General features: G+C 38.4%; 1 protein-coding gene across 4 annotated transcripts in view; it reads left to right on the top strand.

The window, feature by feature from the left end:
- Positions 1 to 2,343: 2,343 nt before the first annotated feature.
- LOC121524122 (involucrin-like) overlaps positions 2,344 to 14,233 on the top strand; it is an 85,313-nt gene continuing 73,423 nt past the window's right edge. For 3 of the 4 annotated variants that reach the window (XM_041809340.1, XM_041809341.1, XM_041809339.1), the window contains exon 1: positions 2,344 to 2,498. In XM_041809340.1, the coding sequence (XP_041665274.1) occupies positions 2,471 to 2,498 (28 nt within the window). In that variant the 5' untranslated portion in view covers positions 2,344 to 2,470. The remainder of the gene's footprint in view (positions 2,499 to 14,233) is intronic. The other variant, XM_041809344.1, reaches the window with a different exon arrangement.

The following is a 14,233-nucleotide window of genomic DNA, read 5'->3' as shown; positions in this document are numbered from 1 at the left end:
TACACAGACTTCACACAGCACCCAAAAAGGCAATAACATAAAACTGGCTTAAAAAAGAATCCGCCCAAACAGTGAGACATGAAAATTAGTCTTTAAAAGAATTAGCATAATAAAGAAAATAACTTTTAGACTATGAATGCTAAATGCAGAATTCAGACATGGTTACTGTGGTAACAAGTGATGGCGTATACAGCCCTAAGGATACAGGAACTGTAGTGGTAATATGATATTTTTACATGGGTTACAACCAATCACTATTCTATTCCTACTTAAGTCTGCTGGAGAGATCTTCATATAAAAGCTGAATTCATTCCATAGTGGCTTTGACACTAGTTAAGTCGGCTCTCTTAGATGTTCAGTAATTAGGTTTTGCAGGTCAGGTTTTAAACTTTTACCTGTTGGTGTCCTCACCCTAAATGAAAGTTTATTCCAGTTTTATTTTGAAAATGGTGATGTCTGACAGCAGATGTCGGCAGAGGGGTGGTCTGCAGCCAGACTATGTAGAATCACATTCTAAAGAATCCCTTCTGTGCACTAAGATTTTCAAAGTTAAAGCCTCAACAATTCAAAGTTGATTCATTGGAATCTATTTAGCATGTTAGATTTTCAAAATATAAGCATTAATCAGTTTAAAGTAATTTCATAACAATATTCTTTAATCTGGCTGGGTTTTCAAAATAAGACCCTTTATTAGTTCAGACGCATTCTTAAGAATCTCTTCTACACACTGGATTTTCAAAATAAAAGTCAACCATTTAAGAGTTCCTCTGAGTCTTTTTAAATAGACTTGCTTTTCAAAATATAAGTTGCAATCATTTTCAAGATATTCCCTTACAAACCAAATTTGTAAAATTGTTTCAATTGTTTAAAAATGCATTCTTATCAATATCCTCTCTTATCTTTTTTCAAAATAAAAGACTAAATTATTTATAAGTAAGTTTCTTAGAATCTCTTATGTATGCTGAATTTTCAAAGTAAAAGCCTCAATCATTTCAAAGTTTACTTACAGTCTCTTTTAATAATAAAATGAGCCCCAATTATCTTAAATGACATCCTTATGAATCTCATCAGTACACTTGATTTTTCCCTGAAATCACTTTTTGGTGACTAAATTTTCAAAGTAAAAACCAAACTCAATATCAAGCACTTTTAATTTGACAAGATTAAAAAAAACCAAAACAAAACAAGGAACCTCACCTATAACCTACTGCATCAAGAATCTCTTCTACGCACAGGACTTTCAAAATTAAAGCCTCCATTATTTCAAAGTTATATCTTTAGAAATAGTTTTAAGTCAACAAGATTTTCAAAAAAGAAGCCTTTATCATTGAATAGCAGCTTCTGAATAGTCTCTTTCATTTTGGCAGTTTTCAAAATAAGAGCCTTACTTATTTGCAATTGCAGAAAGAATCGCTTTTTAAACTGGATTTTCAAAATAAAACCTTATTCTATTTCAAGTCATTTCTGTGCAATTTACAGTCACTTAAAGAATATTTTTCTGTACAATGGCTTTTCAAAATAAAGCCTCAATCATTTAATAGTATTTTCCGCTCAGTCTTTTATTTTTGCAGAGTTTTCAAAAGAGTTTCACTTATTTACAATTGTATTGCAAATCTCCTCTGTTAACTAGATTTTCAAAACAAAAGCCTCAGTTATTTTTCTTACAATCTCTTTTAATTTCACTGGGCTTTCAAAATAAGAGCCCCAAGTAAGCCGAATAAAAACAAGTACCTCTTCAGTGGCTTCAGGATTTTCAAAATAAAAGCTTCAGCCAGTTCAAGGTCAGTTCATTGGAATCTCTTTAAGTAGACCGGATTTCCAAAATAAAATCTTTTTCCCCCATATTAAACTCCTTAGAAGCTCTTCAAAGTAAAAGTCTAACTACCACAAGCTCACGGTAAGTGATATCTTTTAGTTGGATTTGTACTTTTTAAACAGAATCTGCTTCCCTGCAGTGCTCGCTTACAATTACAATTATTTCCCACTTAATGCTTTCTTCCTGTTGTGTCGACTATGAAATTATTTTGGTTTCATTTGAGGCTTTCTACACCTTTCTCTGCCTTTAATTAGGCTGGTAGTGTGCATTACTTAACAAAGCCGTTTTAAAGTACTCTACACCCTTGTTTCTCCATGTATGCGTGCTGTTACCTTTGCCAGCGTGAGTTCAGCAGTATGCACGTGCATTTTAGTAACTGCCAAGCGCGTGCGAGACAAAATAGAGCGACGTCGACAATGACTGAGGGAAACAGGAGTGTGTGACGACGGAAAGCAGAGAGAGAGGGAGAGAGGGGAAGCGAAGCGGATGACACGCACATACACACCCTCTCTCTGTCTCACACACGGAGGAGAGGACAGTGAGGAAGAGGAGACAGAGAGCAGAAGAAGAGGGGAAAGCGCAGAGAGAGTAAAGATGCCCGCTGGACGGATGGATTTTATTTTCCCTGACCTGTACGAGCCTCTGTAAGACAACATGGGCTGCATAGGATCCCGGACGATCAGTAAGCACACTACGCTTTATTTGATGCCATGTGGTGGAGAGAGATTGGTCAATTTAAAGATAGAGGAATGCGCGTGTTTGCTTTGCAGGGCGGTGGTGTTTGGAAAAAGGTCAGAAGAAGAGAGAAGATCCCTGAAACACTTTTATAGGAATCAAAATCGCTGTGAATGTGCCTGTGATGCTTTGAGTCTCTTGTTTGGGGTGCAGTGTGTGTTTAGTTTACTACAGGGATTACATCTCACTGTGTGCATGTCTGTGTTGGAGGGGAGAGGCGGCACAGACAGGCAGCAGGGATGTGAGAGGAATAAGATGCAGCTTGACGTTCACGTCTCCACATGGATGACACCAGGCTCTGTGTGTGTCTGTTAAAGAGAGATGATGTGTGTGTTGTCAGAGAGAGAGAGACCTCCGCCTTGACACAAAACTAAGGTCATTGCATGCTGGGTGACAGAGAAAATGCCCCCTTTCTCCCTCCTTTCCTATCTCCTTCTCCCCTCCTCTCCTCCCTCCTTACACTCTCTCCCCTCCTCACCCCTTCTTTCCTCCTCTCCTCTCCTCCCTTACTTCCACCCTCTCCTTCCTCTTCACCTCTCCTCTCTCTCGTCTCTCTCTCTGCTGTGCGTCACGCAGCGACGTAATAAAGTGAAGACGCAGGCAGTGCACGGCGAGTTTCACACAAACAGAAATATGGAGAGGAAGCTCGGGAGCATGACTCGTGCAGGATGAGTCAGAAACCTGGCGGTTAACTCAGGTGTCAGCTTGCACATGTAGGTCAATTCTGCAATGTCAATGATACTGGTACATGATTTTGTACTATACTTGTAATGACCAAACCTGGTCTTTATTTTTCAGCACTGATCAAAACTCTACAAAGTGATGACATGTAGACTGAACCTGCAGAGACTGTTGCCTTCAGTAAATACTAGCAGTCATCCCTCAGACCTTACATGTCTGTTTCAGAAATAATAAATGAGAAAGACAGAACAGTCCAGAATGCATCAGATTCATAACGACAACCATTCATGACATAATTATTTGACTTAAAACCATAAACTAGAAAATATTGGGCAAATCAAGTAACACAGAAAGAGGTGGATTTGAGGCAGACCTTAGGCCTCCTGACAAACTGCTGCCAGCTTGCAGTTATTTTAGCCCTGCCCCTAATAATCGATAATTATCAATGTCAGCAGATATGAACATTTCTGACAATATTTACATCTCATTTATCACCTGAAAATGTTGGACGAATAGGCTTGTGAAATTTTAGGTGGTATCTACATACCTATGTCAATTTAAGTCTTTTTCTGAGATTGCCAGACTAAAATTTGCTTCCTAATGTATCCTTAAGCCCGGTTCAGACACAAGGTTTGGCGAGTTGAGTTGAAACTAACTCTGCAATGCTGTAAACACCTGCCAGTTCACACCGCTGCAACTGGAGGAGACGATGCGTTCAGGCATTCAGTTTGAAGTGATTTATTTCTGCAAAACAAATCTATTTCAACAATAGCATAGTATTTGTTATTAACCGTTTCCCCCCTGCATCTTTCTCATGTTGATAAAGCATAACTGCATGATCCCTGCTCATCATTATCATTTGTCATCAACATCGTAGCATGGCAGCGAAAATTCACAGCACATCCAAACACAAAAACACTTTGCTAACTTATTTTTGTCACAATCAAGATATCTGCTGATGTTAATTTTCCATGGAAAAATGTAGCTCTTACAGATTAAATTTCTCATGCATTCTTTTGCCTACAGTGCGGGTCATGTGCCATTTTATTAGAAGTGTAAACAAATCGCAGCCCCTCCGTTCACTTTGCAGGAAAAGATCCAGATCGCACTAGAATGTCATGCAATTCTGGGGAAGTGGTGTGATAAAGGTACCTTGGGACAATAACCATTTCATGAAAAATGAAGACAGGACCTCCAGATATTCATTTGCCAAGTTCCCAAACCACAAAGATATAACAATAAGATATCAGATATAACAATAAATGTAAGTTTTGGTTCTAAATGCACTTGTTTTAGTATGTCTCATTTGATTGCTTTCCATGGAATGACCTGTTCTTCTTATTCCCTAATTCCCTTTTATAAAACAAGCAGAACTTGATCTCACTACCATGTGTTCAGAGTAGTTGCCGGCCCTGCCAGACTTCTTCCCATGTCTTGGGGTACTTGAAAAATAGAGTATAACGGGGGTTACTGTTTTAATATTCCACGATATGGTAGTTGTGGTGGGTCCCTGTACAACACAGCTTCACCAGATTTGTGCAGAAATGGCTGACTAATCCATACCTGTGGAGCAAAGTAAATGGGGGTGCTCTGTTTGTTTGCACCTCCAGCAAATGACCACGCCCCCGAATATCCGTATGTGTGTCTAAAAGAATTATCTCATATAGCGGGCGTTCTACTTATGTGAACACCTTGAAAAAGGAAAGCCTTTTTACATGACATTTTTATTCCTTTTGTCACATTTATTGTCTCATTGGAAATTCTTACATCTATTTTAGATTTTCACGCAGAAACTTCAGCATGCAAACACGCCTGTCTCCTCCATCAGCTGTGCATTTAAAAATGATGTGCATCTATGAGTCCTAACTGTGAGGGAGAATTGTTATCATTTCCAAAATTCACAGCATGATTTAATCTCAGAAAATTGAAATTTTTAGCTTTTTAAAACAAGATTTCCCATTTTTTTGCATTTGTCAGTCTGTGGAATTCTGGAACTTGGCGAGATCAATCGCAGGCAACATTATCATGTGGCATGTTGTGTAGTGGGAGCTTCAATGATGATTTAAGCAGGTGTCTTTCAAACTGCACTATTTACTATTTAGAGGTGGAACTTTACAAAGGAGAAAGTTCCACACACTGACTTTTGCACTGATGCCTCAAATCATTATCAAGCTCACAACAGCAGTGGTGTGGTGGGACTTTAAAATAAAATAACTTTCTTTCAGCACTGAACATATTATGCTAATCATTATGATTAGTAGACTCTGTACTTGATACTGTGAACAATGAAAACTGTAGGTTTTAACACTGTCATTAATTATTTAAGTAAGTGAAACATGAAACATATTTTGTAACCTTTGACCAGGAACAATTCACAAAAAGGCTCAAGTCAAGTTGCAATGGCTCGATTCAGACTGCTGCGACCATTACAAGTGACTGTTTAGGGATTTAATATTTATGTCTGGACTAAATTTACAATTCAATATCAGTATTGGCTTATATGAGTATGTGAATATCAGCATTTTGGCAAAAAACCAACATCATGAATCCCTACTCAGGCTGTAAATATATTCATGTCTGATGCAAAGATCAGCTTTTAACAAGGGGGTGTATATTTGACTTCCTGTGCTCTGCAGCCAGCTTCAGGTGGACTCTCTAGGAACTGCAGTTTTTTGCACGTCCACAACTGCTTTATTTTTCAACCAACGAACTTAAAACAAGAAGTTTGTCTTGAGGCTCATTTGGGCTCTACATCTGAAATGCATTTGGATACTGATGGAGCTTTCTGTCTGTACACTGCAAATGTGTCATATGGATCTCTGCATGCTCTCTTGAAGCTTATAGATATGGACCAAACATTTCAATACCACTGTTAACTGTGGGGGCAGTGTTGAGCCTAAAATTAAAGGTTAACCTAAAGCAGCAAAACCCAATGAAGAAGAAAAAAAAGGAAAAATGGTGCAACTTTTCTTTCTGGGCTAATATTGACAAATTTTGTGTAAGTAACTACAAATGTACATGAAGTCAGCTAACCTGGGCAAAGAGAACAACAGCAACAGAACAGCTGTAGAGGATGGACAGAGCAGCAACAAAGGGGTTGTGGGATTCATGTTAGACAGTGACCTCTAGTGGATTAATATTATAACTCTCCACCTTACCGTAAAAGACCTGAGAATGCGGACAGTGATGTAGTATCGTTTAAAACACACAGATCTATGTAATATCCCTGCAGGCTCCCCTCTGACAATAGGGGAGCCAGCAACATGTTTGCATGTTTATCCTTATTTGGAATGAAAAAAGGGTCTTCAAACGCTACATCCCTGCCTGAACAACAGATGAACTGGCATACTGGTGTGTTTGGACACTGCCAATGTAAGCAAACATAGGAAATAACATACTGTAAATCTAACCTTCACCTTACTTCAGTAGGCAGTTTGGTTATTAAATGTATTCATGTTTCAGTAACAAAATACTTTTGAAGTAAACCATCTGTGTCAGAGTGTCTGCACACAAAAAGTTAACAGGAGTAAACAGAGTGGCAACTGAGCAATAAAAATAGTAACAAACAGAGGAGGCATCAAAACTAAGGACAGAATATGATGGGCACAATAAGTTATATAATTATACTTTAAATATTTAATCTAAAGGGCCTGCCCCTGCACTTCTCTGTCTATAAGGCATGGAGACAGGTGATAAAGGGCTTTCACAAAGATTGTAGGTAGACAGCGGAGGCAGACTCATTAGAGCTTATTTATTCCCTTTCATCTATGTAACACTCTCATTTGAAGCTTTTTCTGACATGCCATTATGATAGCTTACACATTGCACCAAACTGAACCAATCAGTGCGCTTTATGTGCTCTGTCAAATTCATTTTGTCTCACTCCTGCTTGGTGATTTTTTTCCAGCTGATTTGATAACTGAGCCTATCACAATTATACATGTAATATTGACTGGGTTATACACTGATGAGGAAGTTTTTTAAACAACCAAGATGGTCTCTGCTGATGTGGAACCTTCTGGATGTTCGTGTCACAAGAAGTGTTGCTAAATTAATCAGTTGTTTCAAGTCTTCTTTAGAAAGTGTGATTGTAGTTGTTAGTTCTGTGTAGGACTGTTTGCTCTTTGCCACTTGTTGCAACCCTTGGAAAAGCATGCAAACTGAAAAGCTTTATGTATATAGACCATATATAAGAAGTGATGTAACCTTAGGTTTCAGCACTTTGGTTTCTGAAGCCATAAGGGACCATATCTGGATGCCGTGCAGCACAAACATTGCCATGTCATTGTTGTTGCTCTATCCCTTTCCTTCTTTCTGCATCTCCTTTTATCCCACTCTCCAGTCCCAACACAGAAGCAACAGATGGCTGTTCAACATAAGCCTGGTTCTGCTTGAGATTTTTTGCACATTAAAATAAAAACTGTCCTCGCCACAGTGACTGCTAAATTTTGCTTAGAGCTTTGCTCACGAAGGGCTACTGTCAGGTACTGCATATGGTATAGAAAAAAGTACAGACAACAGTTTAAACCCACATCTTGAGGTAACATTTGTTATGAATTGGCACTTTAAGAATAGACTGAATATTCAGCAAGTTTGCATTCTAGTCACTTGCCAATCAAAGAAAAATAACATGAACGGCATACATTGCTTTGTTCTTAACTTTACATGGGAATACAAGAAAAACACCAAGCTGCACTTGAAATGAGGGAAAAGAGCAAAACCTTACCAGGAAAATCTTTCCAGAGGTGACAAATACAATTTGGGGTTGAATCAATTTTTCTATAATTCCTTTTTTTTAATCAGACATCTTGTGGCAACCAATGAACTTTCCTCCTTATGGCCGGTTAATGGCAAATGGACGTGAGCCTGTTTAGCACTTTTCTTGTCTTTTGACAACTCAGAGCTTTTTCAAGTTGGGCTGCTATGGTTCAAGTTAATGTGTGAATGTCTGCAAACACTTTAAATGAAGGACACTTTAAATACCATCCTGTGCTATGGGGTGTAAATGGAGGAATGTAACATGTAATGTAGGAGGGATTAAGAGATCAGAGGACCTGAAAGTACTATTCGGTGCTATTGGGTGTTTAGTCTGTCACATTTATTATATTTATAGCAACAATACATATGATGTAGGAGGTATGGGCCACCCCAGAGGGATAGACTACATAACAGAAGCTCACCAGGCAGCAGTTATCATTGTTTACTATCAGTGGAGCCAATTAATGAATCAACCTGCTTGAAGAAGAGCAACAACATCTTTTCCATCAAGAAAAACTTTCAGTGTGTTTCTTTGCTCTTTTTTGATGAAAGAAATGTCGCCCAGTTCTCATAAAACTGCTGCTACAGTTGCATTCATTCTAATCTCTTCATTGGCTACCGTTGTTTACACAATTATTTTATATTCTACTTGCAGGGCTAAACGGACTAAAATTTTGCTATGGATTTTTTGGCCACTCATATTTGGTCAAATGTGACACTCCTAAATGCACCAACTACTCCAGTGTTGGGTTTCCCAAAGTATGAACTCAAAAGAAGAGTTTGTAAGAGGTGAATGTCAAAAAGTAAGGGCTACTGTTTACTAATCCTCATCTAAGAATGTAATTTATCAAATAGTACTGAATATTTTAGATTAATGTGATGGATTTTGGAAGTAATTCAGTTGATTTTTACAACTAAACCAGCCTGTAGCCACTGCCTCTTTCTCCTGACTAGATCGGTAATTTCCTGACCAGAAACAAACGATTCAGCATGAAGCTTTGCAAAATGGACCCATCTGTTGACAGATACGGAATCTAGCCAATCCATGTGCTTTGCAAAGTTAATTCCAATCTACAAAGCAAGAGCCCAGGAGCATATGGCTGAGACACAGCTCACATGAATATGTTTATTAAACTCTAAAATGGAATAGCTGCAGTATCATCACTATTTTAAAAGGCTTTACATAAAAAGATTTCATTTGGAATGAAACTCACGTCTTAAACTTTAAAATGGACTTTGAAGAACTAAGAACCAAAACAAAATGTCCTCACTTTCCAAGGTCTTGGACTGGTCCTTACATAGAAAGAGGACACATACTCACTACTCTGAATTGCTACAGAAGCCTCTTCAGCACAGACACTAAGACCCAAGAGGCTCACTTCAAACTGCTCGGCTGTCTGTTCAAGGAAAGCATGGTCACTCATCTGTGTGAGTGTGTATCATCATTTCCCATTAAGGGAAGCATGCAGCTGGTGCAACCTGCCTCCACATGCTCATGTATGCAGACACACAAACATGTACACACTGTACCAGGGCACCAGATCACCTCCTTCTGTCTTTTAAACGCTCCATCAAAGCCTCATCAGCTCCTTTATGAAAACAAATGGAGGCTGCTGAGGGATTTAAATAAATAAAGGGAGGGAGAATTTTGACCTTTGATTGTCATTGAGGCGGGAGGAAGGATGGATGTGGAGAGAAGGAGAGGGATGGAGGTTAGGAGTGGTGAGAAATGATAAGGGAAGGGAAAGAATGGAGATTTTCTGCCAGGAGGAGATTGTGGTGCTAAGCCAAAATAATATCCTGGTGTTTTTTTACTAAGTGGGTGTGTTCATCTTTGTTTTCTTCTTCCTCTCTCGTGTCTCTCTTCCTTCCTCTCCTCTCTATTATTTGCAGTGTCAGAAGTGGATCAAAGCATATTACGTTAGCTATGTGCTGGCCACGTTATCTCTCTCTTCTTGATATTCTCATTTTTGGAAATGTGTGCTCCAGTCAGATGCTGCAAGGAGAGCTGGGAGAGAGGTCGACTGAATCAGCGCAGTGCTTGAGGTTTCTTTTAAATCTCAGCTAAACACAGGGGAGATGGAGCAATAAAGTGCAGTGTTGTTTGAGGAGAGATGGCAAAAAAATAATGCAGACTTGATCGGACTATTTTTGTGTCTGTACCTAGTATGACGTGCTTTGTGGGTGGAGCCCAGCTGGTGGCAGTTAGCCAGTAGTAGCTTGTGTTCAGTGGACTGTTTGGATGGCTACTCCAAATAAGAGATTGTTTGCCAGAAGCAGAGAAGTTCTCTACAGAGACAAGCTTAGCCTTAGTAATGGGCTAAGGTTTCATGAGCTGTATTCACTGTTGACTCTGTGGGTAAATAATTTAGCTCTTCCTCCAAAGTTACAGAGGATTATCTTTGTATACCTTGAGGGAAAACCCAGTGTCTATGTTAAAGAAAAACTCAAGGCCTGCAAATCTCTGTATATACACCTTTTGGTTATTTGCAGTCCCGTCCAAGACACTGAATACTAACATTTTTGGATGGTTTTTGAGTATTAAGAGCTGATAATACAGAGCCAGCAGCAACTACATAACATAGCGTAAACATGAGCCATCAGAAACAAGCCAAACAACTACATAATCATGGTGAATTACACTTTTCTAGCTGAATAAGCACTTACTTAATGTTAGTTGTTTAGTTCATTGTGTAATGTAGATTACAAAAAAATGTACGTAGATTACTGTAAGTACTGCTTGTGCTACCGGAGGTTGTTTGCAGTCAGGTGATCCCAATGACGTCAATGTCAGATGGCGAGAACACTGGTTAGGAATGAACGGGAATAGAGCAAAGTTAGAACATTAAAGCTAAAAGGACCTGCAAGCTGCAATTATCATCAGTAAATCTCTACATACTGTATATTAAGCATCCCTACATTTCCAAAAGTTGTTAATTTCTCAGGTAAACTGATTTTCCTGATGTGAATGTGATCAATATCACCTATTAGAGTCCTGCAGAACTCCTAGTACACATCTTGCCACATGAAGGGAGACAAGAGTCTTAAGGAGTCTTGTACTACGCTAAGAAGCTAGCAGCTAAACATGCTCTAATGGAAACAGTCATATAATAAGAAAAGAAATCTTGCTGGGTAAGCAACTGAGCGACCGTTTTCTTTCCTCCATTTTTTGTTGGTGTTTAAAACCAAATGAAGTCTCTTGTTGGAGTGTACTCTTATTACTGAACTTAGCCAAATTATCCAACTATCTAAAAAGAGATAGATTCCCATCAGAATGAGCATGGCCAGACAAACAGCAGCTATGGAAACACAAGCCACGCCAAACCATGCCAAATTTAACAGAACCCAACTGAACCACTTGGTAGAAAGTGATCTTGTGTGAGTGTTGTCTGATACCCCTTATCCAGACTCTAGATGGAGGCTTTTAGTCCATGATTGATGCTGTTTCACTGCAAGCTTTTTAACTTGTTTTCTTTCTTTGCCTGTCGCTACTTTGGGACTCAAATGTAGCTCAATATTATTTTTTCTCAATTTGAACAGTTGGCACAGCCTTAAACAGCACAAAACTTAGGTGTTTTCATAGTGCCTCTCTAGCAGGAATAAATTCCCGGCCTCCATCTGGAGTTCCTCATTGTGACGTGACATCATCTGCAAACACCAGGAATCTTGCTCACCTCGACTGGGTTCTCACCATTTTCTTCCACAGGTTTTCTGCCATCGCGATCATTACGCTATGGCTGTGACATCCACTCCAAATTGGTCTATTGTGTCCTTTCATAGCTATTGTATCTCGTATCATAGATTTATTGCAAAATTGTCTGTTCCGTATGTGTCAGAAAATAGAAGCTATGCTTTTGCAGACTGAAACTTAATGATGTTATTTAGTGGACTTTCAGTTTGCTGTCTGACTGTGTAGGTATGTGTATCTGTCCTGATGAGCAGAAAATGCATGTTTCTTAATCCCTACTTCTTTTGAGATGGACTGGAAGATGAGTAACTGGTGATTTGTATTATTAGTTATCTCTTCGGGTGCTGGCCATTGGTGATGGGAGGTTATGAATACACTGTGACAGATAAACATCTGTGGGAGGCCTAAAACACTCTCACACCAAAGAAAGACCGGCAATTCATAGCTCTCAGTTACAGTATGTGACTGTGGACTGAGGTATGGAGTGTAAAAAGAGCTTATGATAGTAGCTGCTCCCATCAAACACTATGCACTGCGGCAATGAGCATTTTAATCCTCTATGCTCTAAAAAAAATGCACATTTACATCTGACAACAGCAGAAAAAGATATTAATTTGTACTGTAAGTTTTTGTCACTTTGGACTATTATACAGCACAGGAACACAATTTGAATGGCTTTCACCAGAAAAGTTTAAACTAGAACCTGTACGTAACAGTCTATCTATAGTAGAATCCTTCCTCTTACACCACCACCAGGATGAAAGTCTAAACAAATATGGACAGTTTTCTGGGTTTCAGTGTGTTTGGGTGAATGATGCTGCTGTGTGGGAGGTGAAGAGCAAAGAATTCTTCATTATTAAGCACAAGTGAGAGCTAGTTAGCTAGCATCAGCTAATTCTGGTTAGCTAACGATCACTGACAGGATCACCGTCAGCTGTGTTATGTAATGTTAGCTAAAGGCAGTCATATTTTGATCAAGTTGGCACAATATTTGATGTCAGGAGATGGAGAAGTCTGTTAGTTGCTACTGTGTTGTTCTTGAAATTAACAGTAGAGTATCTAACAGCATTGATCTGTTTTTGTTACTCTCTGAGTTTCCCTTCTCTGTTATTAGCCCCATAAAATTCTGGCAGATTTTTTTTTTTTCTTTTTTTTTTTTTTTGCAACCATTCAACTATTTACTAAATGTAAATAGAACATGTTATACACCACATAAAAGTTTCTGGTTCCCAGGATTCTGACCATGTAAACCATATCAGGATAAAACCAGCACAATTGATGCATTTGTCAAACAAACACACAAAAACAAAAGTGACACATCCTGATCATAATATTCCATCAAAAACAGTCCTGCTGCATCAGAAAGAGCCCAAACAATCTAAATCCAGTCAAATGTTTAATCTAAAAACAGGATTAAATCCATAAAGAACCATGGACTAATTTTGTGTCATTTCAAATTTGCCATTGTACTTCTCAATAGTCCACTGTATTTGCTGTAATAATGTACTTTCTTCCAGGCAATTATTTGCAATCTTATATATAAAAAAAAGCCTGCAAACCTTGATCTTTTTTGGAGACTCCAGTTTAAAACACCTGGACATTTTTTCCTCACAATTACAGATCTCTGGTTCACAAAACAAATTCAGGCGGTAAAAACAGTTTCGTGATGCATTACTCAGTACCAGTGAATACTACAGTGAATCTGGCCGTTTGGAAAGAAACTTCAGTGTTGCCCTCCAAAGACACATGGTGTGTGCTGGTACTCCAAATGGTTCAGACACAGCGTTCAGTTCAATTTGGGCATACCTGGGTAGGAGTTTTTGACTCATTTTAGCTACAACTCTAAGGGGTTTAAAATAAAAATAAAACTAGCTGAAACACGTAGATGGCAGTCGATCTCTATACGTACTGCAGAAGAAAATCTTTCTTGCCTTCCAGGTGCTGATTCTGTTAATGTGTGTCGTCATGGGAAAGCTCTGAATTGAATTGTTTAAAAGTATTTTTATGGCTATCTATAAGGTTTAATTTTGTATTTTTGTATCATTCTTTGTCTGTTTGTTTTGCATCTCTTTGTCTCTGCGTATGTCTCTAGTGTTTATTGTTCTTTCTTTGTTCTTGGCTTGTTTTTTTTAGATCTGGATTTTTCATTTTCCACTTTAAATCTTTAGTCCTGTGTGTCTCTCTGTTCCTCTTATAATAACGTTTTTGATGTGTCTTTGTTGCTGAGTAACAGTGTTATTTTTTTATGGTTGTTTTGCACATCTCTGTGTTTGGTTACATCATACCGTAGTCATTTATGTCACTTGTTAGTTTCATTGATATGCTCTGTGTTTATTTTGTATACCTTTGTTCAGAATTGGATTGTTTTTGTTTGTGTTTTTCTTAGTAGAGTACGCTTTTTTTAAAAGATTGTCACAATTTGTGTTTAATTTGTTTGTCTTACATGAATTTGTGGCTGTTTTGTATCTTACTGTGGTTGTTTTTAGAGTCCTAGTAGTGGTTATGCATTATTTTGTTGTTTTTGTATCTCTCTATTGCTGTATTTGTATTGATTT

Source organism: Cheilinus undulatus, linkage group 16 (genome assembly GCF_018320785.1).
Source record: "Cheilinus undulatus linkage group 16, ASM1832078v1, whole genome shotgun sequence".
Lineage (NCBI taxonomy): Eukaryota > Metazoa > Chordata > Actinopteri > Labriformes > Labridae > Cheilinus > Cheilinus undulatus.
This window is presented reverse-complemented; position numbering and strand designations above follow the sequence as displayed.